At 43.1% G+C, this 27,548-nt stretch overlaps 1 protein-coding gene across 2 annotated transcripts in view; it reads left to right on the forward strand.

The window, feature by feature from the left end:
- The first annotated feature begins 54 nt into the window (after positions 1 to 54).
- Positions 55 to 27,548, forward strand: part of MSN (moesin) — a 43,829-nt gene continuing 16,335 nt past the window's right edge. The window contains exons 1-2 of one of the 2 annotated variants that reach the window (XM_027690490.1): positions 55 to 178; positions 24,034 to 24,117. In XM_027690490.1, the coding sequence (XP_027546291.1) occupies positions 167 to 178; positions 24,034 to 24,117 (96 nt within the window). In that variant the 5' untranslated portion in view covers positions 55 to 166. Of the gene's footprint in view, positions 179 to 22,705; positions 22,725 to 24,033; positions 24,118 to 27,548 lie in introns of those variants that run through there. The other variant, XM_027690491.1, reaches the window with a different exon arrangement.

Below are 27,548 nucleotides of genomic sequence, written 5' to 3' on the forward strand. Positions count from 1 at the left end.
CGCGGCCGCAGCCGCGCACGGGGGCGGCCGGGGCGGGGCCGGGCGGGGCCTGGCCGGGCGGGCGGCGGAGAGGCGCGGCTCGGAGTCCCGTTAGAAGCAACGCGGAGCCCGTGCGGATCCCCACCGGCGCAGGAGGAGCGACCGCCGTGTCCAGCCCGCCGGGAAGATGCCGAAAACGGTGAGTGCTGCGGGCGCGGGGCGGCGCGGAGGCCCCGCGGTAGGGCCCGGACGGGCGCGGCCCGGGAGCTCCTCCCGCCTGGGCTCGGCTGAGCCCGGGGCGGTGGCGGCCGCCCCGGAGGAAGGAGCGAGGGGCAGGAGGGAGTCCCGTGGAGCGCAGCCGCCCGCTCGCCCCTCCATCTTGTGCTCCCCTCGCCGGCCGCTCCCCGCCCGGGGGGCCGGGCCGGGGCCCCGCCTGGGCCGCGGGCTCTCGGCGCGGCGGGGCCGCCCCTCCGCCCCAAAATGTCCGTCGGAGCGCAGCGGGGCCGCCGCCCGCCCGCGTGTGCGCCCCGGCCGGGGGGGGCGGCGGGGCGAGGCTTCCGAGAGCCCCGGGGGGGAGCTATGGCCGCCTCGCGTGCTCCGCGAAGAGAAGTTGGGGTTTTCACAACTTGTAATTAGTCAGTTTGAGTTGCCAGGGAGCCTTGTCCCAGCTTGACTCGAGGTATTTCTTGGCTGGAGAGATTTTGATACTTCAGAAAGTCCGGTCAAGTCTGTACTTGACTCTCCTCGCGGCAGGAGTTCGGTGACTAATGAGGAGCATGGGGTTTTTCCATTTAATTTTTCCTGGTTGGAGTGAAAACTGGTCCCAGCCCTTCATTGATAAAACAGGAAGGAGCAGGCTGGAAGTCTCTGGATGTTTCCTCACTGGAGTGATCTGAAATGGCCTACAAACATCAAATGTTTAAGCTAAAAGTCTGTGGCTTATATAAAGGAGAGAAACTAAGATCCTAAACAAAACACCACCCCTATGCAAATGGCAGTTGAAATGGAATCCACCCTGATTTTCTTTCCTTTTTTTAATAGTTTAATTTTATTACTTTAAAATTTATATTAAATGCCTGTTTGACTTTACTTTTCCCGACGTCTTAAATGTCATCTCTCTTAGACAATAGCTGGATGATGATGGTTATTTAAACATCAGCATCTTAAAGGATATAAAACTCAAGCTACTTCAAGGTTTAGACAGTGTTTTCTGAAACTTTAGGAAGGCCTTTCTTCACACATCAGCCATGATTAGTGAAGATTTACTTACTTAAAAACCCTAAAATACGGGCAACAAGTTCAGTAAGATTAACAGAAGGAGCACAGGTTAGGGGACTTCTATGTAAAATGCAGTTGAGACCTTTTAGCCAGAGAGTTTCCAAGCCATGATGAGTGAGTTCTTTCAGAGTGAATCGGCCAAGAAGTCCTGAACGAGCTGCTGAGAGGCGCGGGAGGTGGAGTTCCCAGCACCAAGCTGACTGAACGCTGGCTGGGAGGTGCTCACTGTAGCCTCTGCTACTGCAGACACACCCAAGGCTGGGTTCACCACCTCGGTCTGCTGCTTTCTGGTTTTGACAGAGTACTTCTGCTTTCGGAGCTTTTAAAAACTGGAGCAGATAGAGAAATGCAAGTGCTTTGCTGTAATGCTGTGTGTTGCACACCACGGATGCCTCAGAAAGCGGCTCCAGTGTCTGTGCCTGTTGAACTGCAGGCCTCCTGCTATGTCAGCCTTCGTTTCCTGCCCCATGTGCCCCGGTTGCAGACCCAACTGAAATAATATTTAAACATTATTTTTTTTATCTCTGGTTTGCAGGAACAGGATATGCTGGCATAACTGTGTAATTTCTTCATGTGAAATAAACACGACTGCTAGTGTGCTAGCTTAAGATTTGCTAATGGCTGCTTAATTAACAAAACAGTAAAAAATGCAAATTACTTTCTCAATCAAGGAAAAAAATCAAGGTCAAATGTGGATGAACCTGGGTAGTTAGGTATAGTTATATGTAGGCTTCATCACAAAAATAAATCCATTGTGAAGAAGACAGATGGAGGAAATGTTCCAGGGAGCAGTTCTGGCTGGGCAGGAAAAACATTTGTGTCTGAACTGCTTGGTAGCTCTTATCATTCATCTCACCAGGCTTACAGAAACATGCTGCTGCATGGCTTGAGCAGGAAAAGCTGTTGAGTTCTGAGTCCCGACTCCTCTTCAAGCTAGGCTAAATGTTAACACATCTAGCTAGAGATTTCCATTTCATTATGAGAGGTTTGCTATGAGTGGCACTATGCTGTGTAGCACTCTTAATAAGAATCCAAGATTAACTCTGGTAACCCTTGAACTAGTGCACGTGATTTGCTGTTGTGACTTGTAATGTCTGCACGACGAGGGGGTTTGGTTGCTGCAGGCCTATGTAGAAAGTCCGTCATGGATCAATCTGCTGATCCTGCTGTGCTCTTAACAGGAAAGCTTCACTTTTTTATCTAGAGGGATCTTAAGCAGCCAACTCTGGTCTAAATTTTTTGTGTTCTGAAAAGTTTGCAAGGTGTGAACAGTTAAAGCAGGCACCAAAGAGGACATATAATTACCCCCTCATGCTTTATATTGCAAAGGGTGGAAGTAGTTGAATGCTAAAACATGTCTTTCAAGCCATTTTCAAGCTCTGAAAAGTTTCTGCCCCAGTTGCGAGCAGTCTGTTTATTAGCCATGAGTAGGCTCTGATCTTGCCCTGACTGGTGCTCTGGTCTCTCACTGAGTCACTTCAGGCTGGTCAGTGCTGGAAGTCACATTGTCCCAAATCCTGAAGTGAATCAGCTCTCATGTTGGTGGCTAGTCTAAGCCCCATAGTTAATCACTTGAACTTTAGTATTAAAAAAAGCATCTTAGTTGTCGGAGTGGAAGTGACCTTTTTTTTTTTTTGTACCAGTCATGCCTATTTAATGGGCTGATACTTAATTTGTAGCTATTAGAAAAAGCAAGGCTTCTGTATCAGGATTCATTGACTATTTTGCCTGTGCATGTACTTACTTTGTGGCTATATGAATGGATAGGCCACTGAACTTGAAACATGAGCATCCATCACGTGTGAGGTGTGCATTCAACTGTCCTGTCACTAGGATTTGAGCAGTTCTGTTTTGGATAATATAACCTTTACTTATTATAGAGAAATGGTTTTAATCAAAGCTAATCTTGTGAATACAGAAAGCTTCAAACTAAGGTATGATGTAGTTTGGACTGTTGCCTTTTCCCTTAAAGCTTTCTAAAACTCAGTGTAGCAGTAGTTACTAGGGCCTTCAGGGACCCTGTCTGTAACTCGAATTGATGGTCTTAATTCCCAGTTGGACTCTAAAGGTCTCTGAAGCTCAACTCCCTTTGTTCCTTAGAACTGCAAAGTTCTGGTTAGAAGAAAGGTAACTCAGACTGAGGTAGATATCAAGAGAACCCTCTGGATAATTTCTTGTGTGTAGCTACTTGCTACCAAATGCCGCAATAAGACGGTAACTATGAGCAGACTGCTACACTTGTTTGGGTGATCTTTTTTCCTTGTGGAATTTACCAGAGGTCTTGAAGGCAAAAGGTGGATAGTGATGAAAACTGTGACTTTAACGGATGGCACTTCTCTCTTGGGGCCCTGAGTTTGGATCTTGTTGTGCTACGAAGGAGCTCTAGAAGCATTCTAGATCCCTTCTGTCTTATCTCAGGATCGACCCTTTGGTGTTATATTGCCTCCTTTCCCTCAGTCTAGCTTGAGAAGCTCGGCAGCACTGATCAAAGTTAGATGGGCTTTGGTTTGACAAGTGTGCTAGCTTGTTAGGCAAACTCAATCCACTGTATGCTTCTTCTAACACTTATCAGCTATATGACTTGCTGTAAAGAGATGTGTATGAGTGCTTCCAAAGACCTTACTTCATACAGAAGTCTGTGTTTCCCCTGCTGGTGAATGTGGGATGCCTTTGTACTTCAGAAGCAACAGTAGCTAAAAGATGCTGAGTGTACAGTGGAACCAGGTAAACTACTGAACTGGTGTGCAGTGAATTGTCTGTAGCTTTACTCGTAACACGAATTTTTTCAAAATAGGAAAGGCCTTTGCACCCTAGTTTGTAGTGTATCCATCAGCTTGGTTCCTAAATTCTGCAAGAATAGAAAGATTTTGCCTCATGTCAGATGAAGCAATTAAGCCTGACAGTGAGCAAAAGCTTCTGTTTGGTACTTTTAAGCCTTCTATGTTAAAGTTAAACAGGGATTTTAAAGTATACCATTGATGATAAATTAGCATTCACTTTATTTTTACATACTGGTAAAATCTTCCTTTCCCTTTTTATGGCAAGCCCTGCACCCGACTGGCAATGTTGGGCAAAAAACATCAGTTAGAGTGGTTTTACACTGTAGTGAGCAAGAACTGCTCCAAGTGCCTGATCTGAATTGGTAGTCATGATCCGGTTCATAAAACTTCAGCTTGACAATGTTAGGTCTAAGAGTGCTTTTCATACCAGAGTTCTTGAAGATTGAACATGTTAGTTGACTGCTTTATTTAATTTTTGACCTCCTAGTCTGTTGCCGGAGACAGTTGAATGAGAAGCTGGTTGGTGAGGTGCACCCAATAAAAGGGGCCCAAAGAGAGCTTTAAGTCTGCTGCTTCTGTTGTAAGAATGCTATGGGGAACAGAGTGCCTCCTATCAGGGGTTCATCATCACTTGCTTCTTGCAAATATCCTGTCACAATAACGTTTACAGGCAGTATCTCTTTTGAACCTTCAAGGAGTTGCAGCCCTTTCCTTGGGTGATTCTACCTTGTCTGATTAATCACCCCGAAGGTTAATTACAATTCTTGCTTCTCTCATGAGGATCATTCCTAAGGTGTCTTAATATGGATTCTTTTTTGACAGGAAATGGCGTCACTGCCTCTAGAGGAAACTTGTTTCAGTTATTTTATGTATAATGTCCAGTCAGAAATGAAATCCTGCTGCAAAGAGCTCACTGAGTCCCTAGGTGGCTGCTTGAAAGACAGCTGATGAACTGAAACCGAGGGATTCCAATCTCTTCTGTTTGTGATACTTGGTGTGCTGGGGGGTGGGGGGTGCTGGGACCCTCCTGGCTGCTGGGTTGGGCATGTCCTTGTTGATCAGTGGCCACTCCCCAGAGAAGCCCCTCTGGAAGAGGTAGCTCTGGCTCTGTTCCAGGGTATGAAGGAAGCTGACTAAAAGCTTCCTCTAGCTACGTCATCTCCTGGACTCTTTCCTGGCTCCGTGCAGCTCAAACAACCTTATTTGGCTGGCTTCTTTTTTTTTCTTCTTTTTTCCCCCCCCCTTCTGTGCAGCAAGAGGGCCTCCCTGAATTTGCACAATAAAGCTGTTATCTGTGCTTAATCACTGTTCTAAGGAGTACGATGGGGTCTGCTTGAAAAGAATTCCAAGATCTCAACTCCTCAGATCCCTGTTGTTCCCCTTTCCCTGTGTCCTGTTTGTCTGTCTGCTAAATGGTTGTACGAAAAATCAACTCCAGTGAGGAGTCTTTGCTGCTGCAGACACACTGTTGGAAGAGAGGAAGTCTCTCTCTGCCCAGGAATAATCCAGGGCAATTTACTGAGGTAAATTAAGAGTAATAGTAAGCTGCTAGTTAATTGCTTGCCTTTCCTTAGGGGTCTTTGAGAACAGCAGGAATTTGCATAGTGCAGCCAATAACACTGCATCAAAAGAGTTTGTTTTTATCCCACATGAAACTTCCAAAGTAGGCTGAAATCTCTGGATTGATGGAACATTACTATTTTGGGCACATCTCTTTTTAACACTCCTGTGGTTGTTTCTAGGTGGAGCATTCAAGTGTTTTAGAAGTTGTGGGCATAAACCCCACCTTTCTTACTCCAGTAGCTACTACTGACTCTTGCAGTAATGTTTAAAGCAAGTATTTGGCAGGGAGCTAGGAAGAGACAGTCACTGGCAGTCTTGGTTGTTATAGGATCAGCTGCAACTGTTGGGAGGTTTAGAACCTGAAATTGCAGAGGTTTGGGGCTTATAATGATGAGAGACAATTGTGTCTGCAGCAACTGTGACTATCAGTAGGTAAGTGATCTAGTACTGCTTCCTTCCTGTGTAGCCATGAAAGGATATCTTCACTTCTGTGAATGTGTGATCCTCCAGTGCAGTACTGGGGCAGTCAAAAACTCCTTGCCTTTGTATAGCGGCTTGTTGAACTTGTATTAAATGAGGAGAAAAATCTCTTTGAAGATGTTTTTAAAGACGTGACTCCTGTGAAATGTTTTTTCCTAGTTTTCTAACATCTCTGAAGTTGTATTAGTTGTTCCGAGAAACCTGTGCAAAAATACAAAGTGTGGATGAAGTGTGGATGGTCGGTTCTCGTACCATTGCCGGGCTAAGGAACAGAAGTGCTTGGCCATGCTACCTCTCTCTCCCTTTGGCCCTTTTGGTTGAATAGCTACAGACAAGGGCACGGGGTGTCCCTAAAGGAGGAATGAATGAAAAAGCTCCAAATGTGATCTGCTCTGTAGAAAAATATACAATTAGTCAAGAGTGAGGAGATGGATTTGTGGGGGAAGAGACAGACTCCTTTTTCTGCCAGCTGTGATTCTGTGTAGAGAAAGATGAAATCTCAGAGTTCAGAAAGAATAACTGATGCAATGAATCCAAGTGCCCTGGTATTCAGGGTCCAGACTGAGCTGTACTCTCTTGCAGATTTCTAGTTCTGTTGGTCAACTTGTTTCTTTCTTAGAGGAAGGCTACTCAGGAGACAGGACTTCACTGTCCTGGGGTGTGAATACTGTAAAAACTTTCTTGTTGTACTTGTTGTGTTTTTTGGTTTTGGTGGGTTGGGGTTTTTTTTGGTGTGGGATTGTTACATTGATGTCAGAGAATCTTGCATGCAGCATATTGGAGAACTGTTATTCTGCCCTTGTGTGCCTCCCTATGTTCTTGAGGTAGAATCATAGAAAAATCTTGGAAAAGACCTTTGAGTCCAACTGTAAACTGATGACTTTCTGCAACCATGAACCATTCTTGTCGGTCTGTATATCACTGATTTGTACTCCTGCTTCGTAAGTCCTTGTCAGAGTCTTTTTTCTCTCTGGATTGGGAGACCTCATTATGGTGGGGAAGTGACAAAGTACAGGAAAAACCTGTCATGGCAATCTGATCAATCACTTAGTCACAGCATTTAATGAATGTACTTGCTTTTACTTAACACAGGTTAATAAAGCATGGTCTGGGCTAAATCCTTGCCATATATTTTAAACTGTATTAAAATTGAGTCTCCGGTATTAATTGTGTGCTTAGTTACAGTGTAAAAACTGAGCTACCAGAGAAATAATTAGCATGAAGTGTCAGGGTGCTTGACATCACATCTCTGATCCTGCGGAGGTGTGGCTTTTTGTTCATATCTCTAAGAATATAAATATGGCATAGATTTTATTTTTTTTTATTCACTATTCCAAAGTAGCATGCTCAGAGGGTGAGAACATTTATTTCATTAGTACACTAAATGTCTTTTCAGGCAGTTTGCTGGATGGACAAGAGGGTTCTGGTTGTGTGGGTTTTTTTCCTCTGTTAAAATCCAGAACTTGATACTTTCATGGCAGTTACAATCTACAGGACTTGCCAAATGGCAGCAAATGGTTCTGAAGGCACACTGTAAGAAGTAAGGCAGTTCCACTGCTGACAAATTCAAGCAGTACCAGGTTGCTCGATAAAAATTGGTGATACAAAACCCACACGATACTTTGTGGTCCAGTACATCCTCTTATATAAAACAATCCTATTAGTCCTCTTAGTATGACAGCTCTCTGGCAACCTGGGAGTTCCAGTTAGAAGTGATAGAGGGGGACAGATTTGTACATATGTATTAAAAGTAAGGGTTTACCTGCAGATCATTAAGCAGACACTTTAATGAGTGTTTGACCTGTTCATGTGCAAGTTAGCAAGAGGAATATGACATAGTAATCTTTGTATGGACTTTTATAGAAACGCTTCCTCCATGCATGCAAGAGGTGGCTCTTGCAGAAGTTGACCAGTTGTGTATCTGTGAAGGACAACTGATAAGAACTGGTGCTCCAGGCACTCTTGCTAACACTAAAAAAAGTGATGCAGACCATTGGTCAAGGAAGGGTTAGTAAATAAAAATTTTTCTTAAAAGAGTAATAGTAAATATTCTTAATATTTATTTCAATTTTGTGGAGATGTTCTAAATTTAACTTAAATGAGAATAAAACTTTCATTCTTCTCTTCCCCTCGTTTTAGAAAAGAATCTTCATCTCCCAACATGTTACATATTAGAGACATGGATGTAGTTTCAGACATGCTTACTTACTTTCTTGGTGAGTTTCTTCTTCCTTTTAAGAAATAGATAGGTCTGTCTATCATAGCCTCTACTTAGAATAGAATTGTTCAGTTGGAAGGGACTTGCAGTGATCATCTTGTCCAGCTGCCTGACCACTTCAGAGCTGACAAAAAGCTGAATCATGTTAAGGGCACTGTCCAAATGCCTCTTAAACTGGCAGGCTTGAGACATAGAGCCGCTCTCCAGGAAGCCTGTTCCAGGGTTTGGCCACCTCATAGCCTTTTTAAACCTGCCCTGATGCAGCTTTGAATTATTCCCATGCATCCTGTCCCTGGATCCAAGGGAGAAAGATCAGTGCCTCCGTCTCCATGTCCCATCCTCAGGAAGCTGCAGAGAGCAGTGAGGTTACCCCTCAGCCTTCTTTTCTTCAAACTAGAGAAACCCAGAGTCCTCAACTGCTCCTCAATGGACTTGCCTTCCAGCCCTTCTCCAGCTTTGCAGCTGTCCTCTGGACATGTTCAGGCACCTCAATATCATGGTGGACCCAGCACTGCACACAGTATTCCAGGTTAGGTTGCACCAGTGCTGAATACAGCAGGACAGTGCCCTCTTTTGACTGGCTGTGTTTGCTGGTTTTGATGCCCCCCAGGATGTGTTTTGCCCTCTTGTCTTCAAGGGCACACTGCTGGCTTCTCTTGAGCCTGCTGCTGACCAGCACTCCCATAGCCCTTTCTGCAGGGCTGCTCTCCAGCCACTCCTCTCCCAATTTGGACATGTGCCTGGTGTTACTCAGCTCCAAGTGCAGAATTTGGCATTTGTTCTTTTTAAATTTTATGCCACTGATCTATCACACTCTGATCTAGCTAGACCCCTCTGCTAGGCCTCTTGTCCCTTGAGAGAGTCAACAGCACTCCCAGTTTTGTATTGTCAGTACATTTGCTAATGGTGCATTGAACTCCTGCATCTAGATCATCCCTAAAAATACTGAACAGCACTGGCCCTGTTATGGAGCCCCGAGGGACACCACTGGTGACTGCTTGCCAGCCAGCCCCATTCCCTGCAGCCCTTTGAGCCTGCTGCCACTGGTTCTTTATCCAGCACACCTTGAACCTCCTCATCTTGCAATTGGACAACTTGTCCAGAAGGATGCTGTGAGGGACAGTAGCAAAAGCTTTACTAAAATACCAAAAAAACTACATCCACCACCTTTCCTTCATCCATTCAGTGGGTGACCTTATTGTAGAAGGATATCAAATTAGGACTTTCCCTTCATGAGCCCATGTTGGCTATGCCTGATGATTGCATTGTCCTTTAAAGAAAGGCCTTTAATGTGCTTTAAATGCCTTTCAGTAGTGCCCAGTTACTTGGTTAATCTGCTTTGTATCTGACCACTAAAATAGATCTGCAAGAATCAAGAAAGCAAAATTGCCTGGAAAGCTGGCTGGGTTGAAAGAAACTTGCTCGTATTGTGGCTGAGACAATAGAATACTCAGTGTCTAAGCAGTAACAACGTGCAAAATTGTGACATGTTTGTTTTGGTGTATGTGGTTTTGTGTGTGTTTTGTTTTTAAAACCACCAGAGTTGTCCTTTAGGGATGGCACTAGATTATATTACTCATTATATTCATATGTTCCTCTAAGTTTTGACAGCATTCATTAATGGAGACACTGTACAGTGTGCATAAGAAGGGTGTTGCTTTTCTAGATTGTTTGTAACTACCAAATGTTACATCCAAATGTTGAGAAACATCTGTGCTCTGTGAGATGAGATTGAAAGCTTAAGCATCAATAACTATTATGCCAACATCTAGTTATTTCATTTGACCCTACATGTATCTATATGTTAAGGAAACTTAAAACCACTTTTGAAAAAGTGACTGAAAAACTTCATTTGTTTTATTGGATAGATAATGAAAACTTGAGCTGAGATGTATTGAATCCAGTGTCTGGCTGTATTCAGTGTTCTGTGGCTACAGTTATCCTCAGGGAAAAATCAGGATCTGACTTTACCTCAAGCTGAGAAATCTAGATTTTTCTATTTCTGAAAATGTACTGTGTGAGTGAGCAACTGGATTTTTGTTGCAGTATCTGTATTTTTAACTGAGGGGGACTTAACATGTGAACTTTTTTCCCTTGGTGAAATATAGAAAGCAAAGACCAGTAAAATGGTTATGTTCTAGCAATATCCACAGTCTCCTAGAGAAACAAAAGCTGCTGTATGAACTGTTATACATGACTGCTCATTTTGTGAGCTGTCTCAAACTCTTAAGGTTACTAGTAACTTGAATAATGGGGTCAGAAAAGGCTAGTATTACTTAAAATATCAGAAATCTCCAAGTCTGTGGTTGGGACTGTGGAAGGCTTGGAGAATGTTCTTTTTCAACACCATAGAATGCCTTATCACTAAACCAAGGAAAATATTTGGATAAGCAATGTGTCTTAGTCCTTCAACCTGCAACTCTGTTATGCTGACTTTGTTACAGAAGCTGGACTGTAACTTGTTCTTTCCTGGAACATTGATGTGACATGCTTTCCTTGTTGCTATAATGTTAGTCCTTTGCTCCAAAAAGCAATCAAGGAGCCCGTTACCTGAAGTTGGTATTTAAAGAACCCAAGTGTTGACATAATATTTTTTGTTTTGCTTAAAACAGTAAACTGAACCTGAAACTGATGATATTCTGACCCAACCTGACAAACTGGGAAGCAGCAAGCTCCTGAACACTCAGAATTTTCTTACTTTTCTTTTCTTTTAATGACTTGCTGCTGTGAGTGTTTTGGGCTATGTGAAGTCTATAGCCACCAATGTTTTCTGTGCTGTATACCCGGGGTGCTGAGTTCACAGCCATACATGTGGAAGCACGTTAAATCTCAAAAACCCCAAGTTAGGTGTTTTCTTTTATCTTGCTCTGTGGTTTGTTACTAACATCTCAAGTTGAAGGGCAACTGCAAGCTGCAATACAATGTATTATGCTCAACCTGAATTCCCCTTTGCACATCCAGGAGTATAGGGTAGAGATCTTTTTTGAATGAGGATACATGTCAACATCTTCAGCTGTAAGAATATATATCACTGTAGTGTTGTCTTGGATCTGTCAAAAGACAGAGCAAATAGAAGGACTGAGTAACTTCCAAATTGCTAGAAGATCAGTCCCATCAACTGAAGATGAGGTGTCCTGAACAGTGCTTGCTTCAGCATCATACACAGAAAATACAATGCTATCTTAGTGTTTGTTCCCATAAATGCTAAATAATCAAGTAGAAATCTGACAGAAGGCTGCCCTTCTCCTTTGCTGCTTCAAGTTCTGACAAATTTAATACTTAAGCTTTGCTTGCTCTGTACCTTATTCACGTCAGTGCAAAGTCTCTTCTGCCACTAAGTGTCTTGGTCAGAGGAGTTGACCAGCTACTTCTCCCATGGCTAAGCTTTGCATGTGTCTTTCATACTGCAAAAAAATGATAGTGTCTTTTTTTTCTCTACAGAACCTGTTGGACTGTGTGTTGCATTGCTCTGTCCTTTCAGGTTTTTCCTTGTCTCTTTACAAGTTGCAATGTGCAAATTGCTTCGGACTCAGAGAAGTTTGGCATAGAGGACTTTACCAAGAAATGCTTTTACAATATTTATTGGCAGCTTTGATTTGGCAGTGTTTGGAGGTATTTGAAAGTAATCGGGATCTGAGAGGATTCAGGCAGTCTTATAAACCAAGTAATTTCATTGGTCTGACATTCCCTTAGAGAAAGATGGGTTATTAGATGCATTAATGTGGGACTATCCTTTTCCACAGCAAGCCTGAGCAAGAGTTGTTAGCAGCTTTTCCTGCTCCCAGTGTTCTGGAAAGGTGCAGTTGGTGGTGAGGTATCTGCATGGAGGAACGTTGAAGGAGCCTCAGTCTTTGATCGAAGTCGAATTCATGCTTGCAAACCCTATGCTGCTGTACCTTAGCATGTGGAAAAAAATGAAAACATAACAAAAAGCAGCCCTCCACAGCAGGTCTGGGTAAGAGCTAAGCTGTCAAGTTGAATTGTGAATGCTCTCTGCAGAAGGTTGCTTTTCAGACTCCCTGCCTCTGCTTAGTCTAGTGAGTTTGCTTTTGTAAGTTATATGTGCATGTATGTTGACTTAGCCAGGTGCTGAGTCCATCTCCTGTTTCTCTTCCTGCTACCCAGTTGTGTTTCTCAGTTTTGATCTGCAGCTTTAGGAAGACCACTAACAGTTTGGCTTATCTGCCTGTTTGGCTGCATAAAGATAGTCCATAAGATCTCTGTAGAGGAGGATAAAGGATCTAAATACCGAAACTGCAAATCATGTAAGGAATTGCTCTTGCCCACCTGATAGAAAGTGTCAGTTTCTGCCACGTGCATTCTGAATGTTGCAGGGTTGCTCCCCAACAACCTCTGCAGTCTTGTAGGATTATTTAAAAATTAAGCCTGGAGATAACCCTAGAAGTCGTGTGGTCCAACCTCATGCTCAGAACAACGCCAGTTTCTAAGTTGGGTCATTTTCTAAGTTAGATTGGATGTTAGATGTTCAGGATTTTTGTTACAGTGGGACAATAGTTCTTACCAAAGATAACTTGGAAAGTAATGGAACTTAGGAAGTATTGTGTAGGTGCCTGAAAGTTCTGAACTTCATCTTCTGGAGTTGCATGGAGAAAGTAAAAGAGCAAGTCAAATATAATGATTAAAAATTATCGAAAGCAAACCCTTTTTTAAGGAACTCTTATTATAAGCCCAGTTACTTTTGGGTACAACTATCTTGTGTTTGCTGGTACAGTTGATCTGTGCAGGACATCTGGTTATGTTCGGGTAGTATTCTAGAACACTTTCCCATGTGAAGCTAGAGTAGGCCAGAAGATGGTGTTAGGCTCTGAAGTCCTGAGGCAGTATGTTACTAGAGCATTTGATAGTTGCTTCCTAGCTTATAGCACTGTTTCAGAACATGCAGCCCCATAGCAAACTGGGAATAGCTTGCCTCTATAGTAGTCTCTGGAACTCTAAGGCTTTATTCTGTTTTTTTAAAATGTGACTCTGTCTCTCTGTAAAATAGTAGAGACAGCTACAGCCTTTAAGTCCACCACATGCAAATTACTTTCAGGTAGCTGTAACTTTTTGAAATAGACTTTGTGAGAACACCTTGAAAGATTAAAAAATAATGGGTTTGGAGGGGATAAAGCAGGTATGTCTGGGAGTGAGGAATAAGAAGTGGTTCAATAGCTTGGTCCATCTTGTCCAGTTATATCCAAAAAACCATCTTGCCCTTCCCTCTTTCTGCAGCCAGTACCAGTGCCCCTGTGTAAATGTAGCGAACAGGACCAATGAAATGGTTCTGCTGGAGAAAATAATGGATGAGTTATTCCCACCCTGATTAATTCTTTGTTTCTGCTTGTGGCATAACTGTGGAGGATGAACATGAGAAGTGATTGGGAGGGTGCAGGCTGTTGGGGTGGTGGGTACACACCCTGCCTGTGCTGGCACTGCTCTCTGCAGCTCCCCTGCAGCTCTGTGCCCCTTCAGGAACCTTTGGGGACACGGGGGGCTGTGTATCGTAGTGCTGTAGCTGCTCTCATCTATATTGGGAAAGCCCAAATACTTGAACTAGATGGAACTGAAAATAACAAAGGGTACTTCAGCAATCACCAGCTGGTGTTTTATAAACTGTGGACAGTCCCAACAGAACTATTTAAAACCTAAAATAAGTTGGTGGTGAGGGAAGCAAGTGTGGGTGGGGAAACTGAATATTAAAAAGAAGTGGAGAAAAAAAAGAAAATAAATCCTGCATTTTAGGGAACTGTTAGCTAAATAGATAGGAAAATGCTGCCAACCTAAATGAGACCCTGTACTGAAAGGAAGTTGCGGGATTTGTCTAGCATGCTGGAAATGATAAAACTGAAAATCACAGGATGATGAAACAGCTTTACTTCACCCTTGACTGCGCCTGCAGTTAAATTTGGAGGGATGGCTCATAGTCTGAGCAGTCAGATCCCACAGTAAGACTGTGTTCTAGCTCCTAGAAGTCTGGCTATTGTTCAGACTTTCAGTGAGAGCTGTGAGCTGGCCAAGAACTTGATGTGCCACACCCAGGCCGTGCTCGGGGTGTCTGGAACAGACAGCTCTGTGTTCAGCTCTGTGTTCTTTACCAGAGCTAAACTGCTAGGAGTGTCTTGGTTGAAGGACAGAGAGAAGCCTGTGAAACAGAGAAGCATACTCTGACTTTTTATCCAAACATGAGTCCTTTAGAAGGAAGAGCTTGGTCACAGCAGTTATCATGCTTTCTTCCCTGGGGAAAGTGTCTTTAATGATAAGAAGAGTGTCAGAGCATAGTTATTTTATTTGCCCTCAATTTCAAGTTACCTCTAAATCAGTTCTTAACTGCAGCTGAATTTAAGACCTGTACATAGGGACTGAGTATTTAGTCTATTAGCTCAGGAATCTCAAGTACTTACTGTACATGTGATGCCTCTGTGCAGCTCACACTTGTCTTGTTAGCATCCTGTCTCAATCTTGTTTTGAACCCCTTCCAGCAAAGTAGCTGCTTGTGATTTTGGCAGGCATCCACTGGATGCTAGGTTTTGGAAGCTCCTTGGCTATTTGGAAATATGTCCTGGCTACCTGTCTTGACTGCCCCTCGAACTGGGTCTTTGCAACTGTTAAACAGTACGGGGAAATCCCCTGCCCTTGGGGTGAGAATGGGGAGAGAAGAACTTGACTAAGGCAAGGTTACAGGTGGGGGAAAGTTGCCTTCTGAGAGTCTTCTTGGAAAATCTGAAGTGCTTTTGGTGGTGATGGTGGTGACTGCAGCGACTGTTTTGCCGGTCAAGTTACTACAGCCCCCACCAGGATCATAACACCATTGTGTGGTGTACAGTGGAAGGGGGGGTGGCACAAAATATGTGTTTGTAAGCTGTGAGTAGGATCGCTTAGGAGGGGCACATAATAGCTGTGAGAAATGTCACCATACCACTGCTGGCATTCAAACACATCCACTGCTCTTTGAACTGCTCTTAGGTTGAAGAGCTTTAGCACGGGATGTGGTTAAGTTGACATGTGAAGTACAGCTGCCAACCCTACTATTAGTGTGCAGAGGCCATAGTGGGTGTATACTGTTTTTTCAGAGAAAAGCACCTTCTAACGGGCACAAAAAATGGTGTTTACAAAACAAACAACCCCCAAAACAAAACCCAGAGCCACACAGATTGTAGAAGTTGAATGATGGCAAATGCATATGGCTAGATATATGGCTTCAAGTTATGCCTCCTCATCCAGATGTTGTGGAAAAGGGGTCCATTTTTTTTCCCTGTGATATTTTAATTTCCTTCTGGGTTTTGACTAGTAAAGGATGTTCTCTGTAAGTTGCTCAAACAACAGGTACAAAAGTAGTTATTTCAAGGGTTTCTTCAAAGTAGCTCTGAAGAAACAGAAAATGGCAATGTTAATGACTTGGAACAGCTACAGGAAAGCAAAGGGAGGTACGTGAAGAATCTATTTCTGAAAAAGGAAATGGCAAAAATAGAGGAATTGATCCATTGCACAAGGTTGGGAGTAAGTTGTATAATAAGTCGCATACAAGTATCTGAACTTGACTAAATGTGGGGATCCACCCCTGACTGCTTCTCCTGGCTTAGTACTCTCACTTTGCAACTCCTTTTCTCAAACTGAAACTTGTTTACCCTCTGGAGAGGGTGGCAGGCTGCTAGCAGCCACAGAGTTCAAACACCATTGGTAGGATGTGACTGGTTGAGAAGAGAGGAAATACATTCTAGCAGCTTTAACTTGGAAACATGTAATTAATGATTCTGGAAGCCATGCTGTGTAGGGGGTAGGGGAATTCCCTGCCCTTTTTTTTTTTTTTGATAATTGTTTTGAATTAATAACTTTGTAGTAATCTTTTTATAAAGTAGAACTATTATTCCTGAAAAGGTGGCCTGCCCAGATCAGGTCACTGATTAAACTGGGTAAATGATACCTCCAGAGTTCTAAAAGGCAGAGCTCTCCAGCCCTATGAAGCAGCATTGGCACAGCCCTGGCTTTGCCTGGCTCTGTACTTGTGCATTCTGAGTGCTTGCTGCTACTAACCAAGCGAAGTGTTTCTGGAGCTTTGATACATTGATTATGAGGGAGCTGCAAAGCTGGGGCAGGGTGATTGAAGGCATCTAAAGTAAGGCAGCTGCAAAGGACAGACCCTTTGCATGAGGAATAAGCTTTTTTGAAGCTTTCTGAGCTCTGTGAACGTGGTTTGAAGGACACCTCATTTTTTAGCGAGACTGGCCTTAAGGGTAATAAATCTGATTCTCCACCACTTAAGAGGGGAAAAAAAAGCCCTATATAGGAGTGTCTGAAGTAGGTTCCCTGATATGAGTAACTGATCTCTGGACTGATGGACATGTCCTGCAAGGATCATCCCCTCAGACTCCATTTGGTGACCCTCTACTCGGGCCCTTCTGAATACCAGGGTATTGATCACTTGCAAAGGAGGACTTGGACTTCAACTAAAAGGTAGCAGTGGCTTCTCACACTTGGTCTTGAGAACCAGAAAAGCAATAAAATACTGCTGTGGTACTCTGCTGTGTAGGCATTACCTTTTCAATGGCAGCAAGTGCCTTCAAGGAAACTGATTTTTTTTTTTTGTTTGTTTGGGAATATTCCTGATTACCACTTGCTGTATGGAAGAATTTTATTTTCCTTATCACTGCAAGATAAGCAGTACAAATTAACATAGCAGACTATTTTTGAGATTAACAACCAAACAAATATGCTCTGGGGTTCTGACGATGCTACAGTATGACAGGGTTTATATTAGCATAAATCACTTGGTTTCCTTTTTTGAAACTGATTGCTTTAGCATTATGTTTTGTATCAGATTTTTGATCACCTCAATCAGTGTATTCTTATTACCCTTTTCAAGAATAGGAGTTAGGTCTTTCAACCACTGGATGCAATGCAATGCCTGCTGTAAACCCTGCCAGAAAACTCTTAAGAGAAAACGCAGTTGGAGTGGACACAGAATTGGCTTATTTTGAAAGTGCTTTGTTGGGTAAAGCAGAAATTCTCTCCTCTTCCAAGCTCCACATGGGGCAGCATATCTTTTTAATGGCCAATATGGTGTAGCTAGCTTTCCCCCCTGCCCCATGTTAGTAAATTGGTGCTGTGAAGGTGAGCTTTGCTGGAAGCTGTGGGCAAAGTGCTCTGTGTGCTGGTGTCTCTGCTGCAGTGAGATGTTGAATGCTATGTATGTCACATGGTCCATCGGCCTGGAGTTGCTGCCTCCACCCTTTCTCTGTCCAGTTTCTGCAAAGCAGAATCCTCAAAGCTGTGAACTTTCTCGGTCTTGCTGGCTGCTCTGGCTTGCTTCCTCCGGCTGTCCTCAGCAGCGTGGTTCCTGAAACTGTGTGGGTGTTGTGGTTTGCTGTCCACATGAGCCATCTTGCCTTGTGCGGTCTAAGAGCAGTTGCTGGTGGTGGGGACACAGCTCTAGTGTGACTTTGCTCAGGTGTGGCTCCAGAGCAGCTTTTGAATCCAAGCTGGCTTGCTACCATGCTCCTTCACAGGGAAGGAATAAGAAGACTGTGTGAGCATAAATCTAGTTTTATCCTGAATCCTTCCCTGACCAGGCTTGCAGGTGCTCACCCAAGAGCAGAGCTGCGAAGCTGAGCAGCAGCAGCTGCCCCTTCTCAGCTGCAGACCAGCCTATGCTGCCACAGCAGCGCATGGCCAGCACCTTCCACAGCTTTAGGCTGCAGCAGAGCCAGTGGAACTGCCTATCCTGGGATGGCAGCCAGTGGTGCCTTTTCCCACCTTTTCTTCAGGTTACCATTCAGCCACCTTGCTGGTGTATGATTATCATGCTGCAGTTCTAGTGATCAACTTTTTAAAAATCATTTCTACTTAAAATGCTTCTCTCTTACAGCAATCATGAGGGTATTGTATATAGTAAAATGTTTTCAGTTAATGATCTTTGCTTGTGTACATTTTTAGTCTTAACATTAGATTATTAGGATATGTATGTGCAAAGTAGCTCAGTTTTTCAGTAACATCAACTGTTACTGAAAATGGAGGTCTTCAGGCTCTGCACTAAAATCATTAGGGATGCTTTAAAGAGTGAGGTCCTGCTACAGGCTTTACTTAGGACCAAAAGAAAGCCACACACTATATAGGATGTAAGTCCTTCTGGCTCACAGGTACTGAGTGTATCAAAGGTGGGCAAGCTTTCTCCTTTGGTGGTGGCTTAATTCAAATTGTCATTAGTGGGATGGGATGGGACACTTTCTGTGGATTTATTTCCTGCCCTGCTCTCCAGTCAGATGAGAATGCCGTGTCCCCCATGGAGCAGGATGGGGACAGTGGAGAGAGCTGGGAAGCTCCCAGGAGCTGCTGGGACGGTTAACCTCTCTCTGGGGGCTGCAGTGCAGTGTCACTGCTGCTGTTCTGTTCCTTGATGAGCTTAGAGGTATGAAAAGGCCCTTTAAGACTGCTGGAAGGGGGCTTGGTTAATTAAGTGTAATCCCTTGAGAAATTGCAAGCACTTTCACATGACCTGATTCCAGCCTCCTCCTGACACAGAGGACCCAGGGCTGTTTCGGCAGGGTGCTTGCGCTCAGGAAGGAGCCAGATGTCTGTGAGTATGGTGGGTGCTGGAGGTGTGGGGCATCCCCTCTGCTGCCCCTCCGAGGCAGTGCAAAGCACAGTGCCTGGTACACCCTGCTGTGCTCGCAGCGGGGCCTGTGTTGGCTGACCAGCATGGTGGGAAGGGAAGTACAGCACTGGGGAGCAGTCATACTCCAGAATTTACTTGCTTGTTCTGAGGAACAGGGGGACAATTCTTGTTAAACTTGCTATATTGTTGTTAATCTTGCTGAAAGCCAAAACTGGGGATGTTTTTAGATTATTAAGGTGCCTTATGAGATCTTGAGTTCATGCAACTGCAGCTGGATTTAATGTGTTTCTTGGCTAGACCTCTTGGAACTGATGCATGGTATTTGTCTAGTGTCTTTACATGCAGTATCTGCTGGGTATACTGGTGCCCTTTGGCGCAGAGGCTACAAAGGTTGGTCTGGAATTTCTTTTTAATTGAACTTGCTTCTGTTTTGTAACAGTCAAATTTGCAATAAAGGATGCATTTTCCCTATGCCACTTTCTCCAGAAACAATTCATTTGGTGGCTTGAACTTGGGAAGCAGGAATATCTGAAGGTTGAAGCATATAGCCCAGCAGGGTTCCTTGCATCACAGCTTCCTTGCATTCAGGAAATGCAGGGAGGAAATGAAACTTTAGCTCAGGGTCAGGGTTTTGTAGAGGTTGATACTCTGCTGTGCTGACTCTACTTATTATTCTGACATGAATTTCCTAGTACTCTATTCCTGTCTTAAATTATGACAAACAGAATTGTCTGTTCTATCGCTCACACTGCTCAGTGTGCTGCTGAATTAGTACAAGCAACACATCCGTTACCGAGCACGATGGTGTCAGTCTTTCCTGTTTGTCCTGCCCTATGCAGCTACACATTTTCATCTTGGGAAGTTGTTGTAGCACGTTATTAGTAGGGCTCACTCAGAAACCTGTCAGATACCTGACAGTAAGTGCTACCAGTAAAACTTATTTGGAATCTCAGTGGGGCAGAAAGTGAGACTTCAAGGTATATGGGCAATATTAAAATATCTGAAAAAATGCTACAAATAGGTGCTTGGTACCACAGTCTATTAAATCTCTTTCTCGTAGAGAGTGCTGAACACGATGGGAGGAGGGGGGCAGTGATGGCCTATAGCTTCTGGAAGCTAAATTTTGGAGTAGGAGTATAGTATACTTGGGGATGAGTGCTGCCACCGTAGGCCTTGTGATCTAATCAGTGGTGAGCAATGTCTTTTTCTCTCACAGGTCTCAACAGTGTGCACCTTACCTGTCTGGAGTGACAGAACTAAATTTGTATATACTCAGCAGTCCGAGTCAAATGTCTTATTGAGGAGCATTTTGTTCTGTTTGCAACCCAAATTGTAAGCATGCTGATGGTTATGCCAGCCCTCAAACCTAGGAAAACCTCATTAGATGGTTTAGAAATACAAAATACAGAAGCTTAATGCTAATGAATCTTGAGGCTTTTCTTAGAATAAGCTATGGTAAACTAGATAGATGGTTTAAAAGTGCTTTGGCAGGATAACTCTCAAGGAACAAAGCAAAGAAGTCTGAATTCTGTTGGGACTGGATCATATTGGCTTTGTTTTGCTATAGCATTTTTATTGCTGTGTGTAACATCTGTATTGGTCAGTACTTGGCTGTGAATGCCACAGTAAAGTGGTTTCACTTAAACTGAGACTTTAAATGAATGAGAAGGATGAAGGTAAACATGCAGTGGTGCCACATACTTGTCTGGTAGGGATTATAGCAGTCTGTAGATCTCTTCTTGTAGCTTGTCTGCACCACAGACAGAGCGCATTAAGATCTGTGCCTCCCACCACCTGAAGTGGTAGAAACCTCACTTTAAGCTGGGGGTTGTGAACTGGAAAAGCAAAAACACCCCTGGCTTGGTAGCATATGGGGGGGGAAAAATTCCTTGTGTGCTGTTTTCACACCAAGCCTTAACAAGGCTCAGTTTTATAGCAAACTAACTTCTTAGCCAAGAATTAAATTACTACACAGCTCGTGGTTAAAATGTCCCTGTGACAGCCCAGGGTGTGCTCTCCCCAGCTCATTCTGCTGACAGTTCACAGCAGTGTGCTCTTGAATGTGTTAAAACTCTGTTCAGCTCGGGGAAGCAGCACTGCTGGGGTGTGGTCCTCCAAAGCACAAGCCTGTTTCCTGTGGTATCTCAGCTTCTGCTGTCTTAGATCAGGCTGAAGTTGCAAGTACAGACCCATTCAAAACTTGGCTGCTTCTAAACCTTAGGTTGGTACTCAGCTGGAGCACTGCGGGCTTCCACTGGGGATGTAGAAGTGTATCTCTTCCTATTGAATGTACTGATTGAAGGAGATATTGTGTCAGATAGCTCAAGGGCATTTAAGTTAGTAACAGTGAAGGAATTTTGCTGGTTCCAGTGTGGGACCTTATTTCAATGTGCTTACAGAGGTGGGAGTCTTAATAATAAGTATGCTGCGTGAATTACGGGGATAGTTACTGAAGTAGCTTTATTTTAAATTTTAAGGTGTGATTTGCTCTAAATAGCTCAAAGAGCTGTTTGGGCACAGGTTGCAAAGAACTGCCACAAATGTTTCAGTTCTGTTTTTTAGTGCTTCCTTTGTGCTCAGATATTTGGCCCTTAATCACCTGTGCAGATGATACCAGAAGAGTGTAGCTACTGTGCTTTATCCATAAACAGTGGAGCAAAAATACCAGCTACCAGGAAAGCAAAATACTATGTTACTGTTTTAGGTGAACAGGAAATACTTTAAATGAACAAAAAGCAATGTGTTACTTAATGGCTCATTTGATGTAAACCCTCTTACACTTGGATGTGGCTTATGGACAGCTTTGCTCTTGCTGGTGGGTGCTGGGTGAATCAGGATTAGAGGCCAGCACTCTTTCTGGTGGAAGAGACTGCTTCTAAGTGTAAGTAGCAAAGCCATTTTGGGGAATGTTCAGCCCTTCTAAGAAGTGACTGGATTCTTGTTTCACCAAAGCCCATTGTCAAAATCTAGGATTTAAGGAGAATAATTTTGGGGAGGTGTATACCTGGAGAACTTAAGGCAACTACATGCTATTGAAAGCTGCTAATTTTAAATAAAGCTTCATTCTTATGAGCTTAGGTCATTTGTTCTTTACTTGCTACTTCTCTGGGATGCTTTTTCCTTAGTTTGACTTCATTGTGTCAGAAGGTTTAGAGGGCTTTAAAGCCAACTTATTCCTGATCTGCTTGTTCATGATATCTTTGTTTCCAGTAACGTCTAAACAGCATTATTTGTGCATGCAACACCTAGAACTGCAATTTATGTTGAATTCAGCTTTACTGTGCTAAACCTACCTTACCGAATTTTTAGCTAGACTTCAAACAAGAAAACTTTAATCTTGAGAGGATATCAAGTACAAAATAGTGGTGTGCATAGTCTGAAAGAGCCTTTTTGGGAAACCTCAAATATATTCTGATGTGTAGTTAGTGGTCTCTTTCAGCTCTGACCTAGAGGTGACTAGCAGAACACTTCTTGCTTATTGGGGAAAAACAACCTGGTTGTAGCTCTGTTGCAGTTTGCTGCTGCTTTCTTAGTAAAGAAGACGTGAAATCTGTCCCCATGCTTGGTAGAAATACAGGGATCAGAGTCGGCTATGATCACGTTGGTATTGTGTGTTTCCTTGAATATTTTTCTTACTCTTGCTTTTTTGGTCTCTAGTGTCATGTGGTCAGCTTATAGACTAAATGTGACTTTGAGTTGTTCTTAAAACTGTTCACAGCATAATTCCCTCCACCGCTCACCAGTGGAAGGCCGGTGGAGTGTGCTAAGAGGATTGATCGCAATGAAGAGCAAAGAAATTAGGATTTATTGATCTGAGGTAAACAGTTGTTGGCCTTGCATTAAGAGTTGAGAACTGTTAATGCAAGGCCTGTGTGCTGTGGTTTGGTGCACCATGAGTATCTCATCTGTACAACTTCAAGCCTTGAAACTTTACTTTGATGGAAAAATATTTTAGATCAGACTGTTTTAATATCTACAGTTTGTGTTCATAAATTGTGAAATATCTTCACCTTTTTCAGTTGATGAGCGTGCACATAAAATTGTGTTCTCAGACAGCTTGGTCTACTCGCAGACCTCACTTTGCCTGGCCTAAAGTTGAGGCATCTGCCTTCAGGCAGGAGTGTTCCTGTCTAGCCCCAAGAGTCTAAATCATGTTTTCCAGTAATTATCAGTTTTGAATAGATTTGGCAATGTTTTACATTAGCATTTCAGGTGAAATGCCTCTGCTGTTTAACTTGCTTCACGAGAAGTGAAAGGTGTGTGTATGTCTTCCTGCTTCTGTGGGATGAAGCTGCAAACTCCCTTGCTGCAGTCCCTTGCCACACTTTCATTTCACATGTGAAAATGTGTTGGTGAAACATTCTGTCAAAATAGTGCATCATATAATGTTTCTTCTGGAAGACCATTCATGATCTTGCATCAAAGGCTAATATTGTAATGAAATCTTGGCTGCAGTATTAAATGACATATACTATTAAATGACACCTAAATTGATCCTGCCGTATACCTCTCTGAAAGAATTAGAAAGCAGCAGGCAGTTCTACTGCTATGTGAAGTATTTGCACATACTAGTGCTTATGCAGTCTTTTTGTCTTAGCATGTGAGGGCATCCTTGCATCCTGTCTGCTTCATACCCACTGCCCTTGGGGTATGCCAGGGATTGTGCCTTATAATTTCTCCAAATAGCCATGGAGACTGAAAGAGTACTGTTAGTATTGACTAGTCTTCTGTAGCAGGCAGAGTTGTTAATGCTTCCGGGGACTTCCTTGACATTCATCCTTCAAATGGAAGGGTTGGATGTTTACTTGTGTGTACCAAGTTTTAGAATATCTCTGCTTTTGTGAAAGATCAGAAAGACTTTATAAGCTGTAAATGGCTCTCATGTGTGTCAGCACATGTGGATATTTGTAGGAACAGAGATGATAAACACACTGCAAACCAGGAAAGTTATATTCTATAGGAAAACTGGCAGCACCAGGCTGGTAGAAGAGAAGACTGTGATTGCTGGCAGTGAAGTTCCCAGAGGCTTGAGAGCTGGTCACTGACCTTAAGCAGATGTTGGGTTTCATTACTGGGTAGCATCACTTAGAGCATGTGTTGTAGTGATACATTTCTCTGTCTTCCAGATCAGTGTGCGTGTTACCACCATGGATGCTGAGCTGGAGTTTGCCATCCAGCCCAACACTACAGGGAAGCAACTCTTCGATCAGGTAAGCAATGAGGCTGCAGAAGATAAAAAGTTGATATAGACACGGTAATTCAATTGAAGCAACAGCAAACAGTTTCTAAAGGACTTCAAAGATTGTGTGTCACTGTATAGAATAACTTCAAGAGAACTCAACATAGTAAGAAATGACACTTTTTTTCCCAAAACTACTACATTTTTTAATCTCCAAGAACATGTTAGGAGCTATTCTTACTTCTAGTGAACTGAGTTGGTGCCATGGTTCACAATAATAGTAGCTGGAAAGCAGCATATATCTGCAGTCTTAATTAGTAAGAAAAGTCTTATGGAGGACCTAGTAAGCTATTTTTATTTGACTTACTTGCAAGCATTGTGTAACTGATTCCAGAAAATAGTTGGTCTCTTAAACAGGAGAGGGGTTAGCTGGGTTTCAAATGCTGCTGCAACTCTGAAGTGCAGGTAAAGTGATGTTCTGTACTCCATCAGGCCCTGGGGAATCTTAAGCACAGTGATGTACTTTATTGCAATGGGCTGTCTGCATAGGGTGCTTCAGCCTTCCCCTGCGTTCCCTGCCTAGGCAAATTTCCTCCTGCTTTGGCCAAAAAGAAGCAGAGAGGCATGTGCAGCCCAAAATTGGAGCAGCAGAACAGAGACATTATCAGTTGCAGCGGGTGAAACTTTGACAGGCTCCACTGTGTTTCTCTGCTGTACTTCTAAAGGCTGTGGATTTGCTCCTTGGAGAAAAATCTGAACAGTAAGTTCATAGCTTAAAGAAATGTAAAATGAATCTTGGACTACTGACAAGATGAGGGAACTGCCAGACCAGATATGTTAGATGTGGGTGTGGTTCAGTAATGCTAAGTGTTCTGCAGCCTGCTCTACATAGAACCTATCATAAGGAAGAGAGAAAATTAAGGACTGATCCACCCGTAGAAGTCAATTATTTCATTTGGGGCCAGCAAACATAATTTAAATTTACTTTTTTTTTTTTTTTTAGATCTTTAACCACAAACTACTACTTTCTCTTGTACTCAGCTGAATGATTCAACACTATTGCTCTTTGTAGCCCAACCCTGAAATAGAGGGAATGGAGTGAGATCCTAGGCTTTACTAAAAGAGCATCCTTTCATAATGGGAAAAGTAGAAGGGCTTTCAAGAAAGTTCTGAATTGCAGTGTGACTCTCAGCTATCTGTGTGTTAGTATGTAGTAGCTCCTGCATATTTTAGTCCTGTGTGGTCTCATATCGCGAAGGTTTTGATTGCTAGAAGTGAGAGCTGAATTCTATCAAATTCATGTGTGACATGGAATTCTGCCCCAGTTAGTTCATGAGCGTGTTTGCCAGTGAAGCTGAGGTGACAAACTTTTTTTTAAGGGGGTGTTCTTCATGTGGATGCTTCCCATGATTATTTTTCAGTATCTGGCTTCTGATATATCCAAGCAAAGCACGAGGTGCTAAGAAACAATACTACTGAAGTCAGTAACATTTTTAATCTGCACGTGTTTTCAGTCAGTTCTATGTCATCTGTGGCTCCTGCTGCAAACTGACATTGTGGTGGCAGACTTGGGCTTCATCAACTTCTCTCCTAAGAAGCATCCTATCATGTTTCCAATATGGCAGCTCTTCATGTCTTAATAATTGATTTCACTCCTTTGTGTCATGCTCTCAGACAGCTGCCCATTCTCCTCCTTGCAGTGTGTTTCACGCAGCACCTGTCTAAACAGAAGTTTTGCTTTGCTTTTTCCATAGTAAACACTTTACTGAGGGAGAAAACAAATGGTGTTGCAGAACTGAATTTTTAAGTTGCTAATATAAGTGAGGCAGTGTTCACTTCAGTTAAATTGGATTGTAGGTGGAATTGGAAGAGGAAATACAATGGGGAAAAAAGCGTCTGAAGCTAGTTTTAAACATTTACTATTTCTAAAAGGTCTCGTTGATACCATCTCTTTATATTGTCCATGTATTATATTCACTGGAATGAGAACTAAACTGTTTTCTACTGCCTATAACAGATTTCCCTGTGGACGTAGTGGTGTTTGTTCCTGATAAGGCTGATACTGAAATCAATGTCCTAGAGCTTCACTAGTGGCAGATATCCAGGCTTTGACTAAATGATTAGTCACAACAGCAGTAGGGGGTGGTAGTGTGGTACAACCATAGTGGTGGTAGGAAGACTGGCCCTCTGCCAGGGCTTGAACCTTGTGAGCAGTGAGGTAGGGAGTTTGCAGTAGATGTGGGGAAGTCCGAAGTCTTCCATCTCTAGCATGAATTAGGAGTTCTGAGGGCTACTGTTATGTGAGTGGTCCAGGAGCCTAATCCCAGCCTCTGTTGCTGCCCTGCAATCTAATCATCGGTCTCTTAAGAGAAATAAGTGCAAATGAGGTAACCATTCAGCTCCTGACATAAAGGAAAACATTTCATCTGGTCTCTGAATGCAGATGCACAACAGACTGTCATCTGTCTTATCCCCCCCCCAATGGAAAATTCAAAGCTTTTCTTTTGCAAAAGAGACTTTACACATGAAGGAGAAATAAGTACTTGTTGTATACAACCTGCTCAAACGGATTGATCTTTGCATAAAAAACTAACTGAATACCAAACCAAAACATGAGAGCCTCTGGTGAGCTGGCAGTAAATACTAAACTTGCTGCCTTTAGGATAGGGATAAAGCTTTGAATATATTGTCAGCTATCATATATCCAGTATGTTTCATATGGCTGAGCTGTCTGTGTGTATTGGTTCCTGTGAAGGGACAGTCCAGTGCCGGGGACAGTCCTGCTGATACTGTGAACAGGGACTAAGCAGTGAGAGCCCTCTGCTCATCTGTTCACTCTGCCTCAGTTTCTATCCTTGGGTGATCTGGGATCCCATGACAGGGTATGTAAGAACAAAGTTATGTCTGTTTTCTAGCTCCCTTAAGCTATGTCATGCTCCTGGATTTGATAATATAGTATTTTCTCCATGATGCTGGTTCTGAAAAAGGAGCTGCTTTCATCAATGGTCTTTTGAGGGAAGGGAGAGTTCCTGTTCAAAGCAGCCTAATGGTTTTGCTGTTGCACCACACTGAGCTTCTGGTGTGAACCCTGACTTTTAATTCTTTTACAGAAAAAATGTAAGATATCCAGCATGTTTTAGCCCTGGGGTGCCCTTTCACTTTGAGCTGTCTGTTCTGAGTTAAGTAAGAAAGAAGCTGCTAAGCATTACCAAGCTTTCTAGCTGCACGGCTACCCTGCTATAATCCACTGACTTTGTACAGTAACATTTAGGCAGTATTTGTTTCCACCTTTTCCGTATAAAGGCAGATGAGTATATTCATTATGCCACACATAATTCTGACCCACTCCGAATAGGATTCAGAAGACTTCTGGAAAGTTTGTAGCTAGGTATTAGCTCAATGAGGAAGGAACAGTTTGAATTTAAAGTTCCATAGTAATAATAGGTGAATGGGCTTGAGGCA

The sequence above is a fragment of the Neopelma chrysocephalum genome, unplaced genomic scaffold (assembly GCF_003984885.1).
Source record: "Neopelma chrysocephalum unplaced genomic scaffold, ASM398488v2 Primary Assembly neopelma1_81, whole genome shotgun sequence".
In the NCBI taxonomy this organism is placed as follows: Eukaryota; Metazoa; Chordata; class Aves; order Passeriformes; family Pipridae; genus Neopelma; species Neopelma chrysocephalum.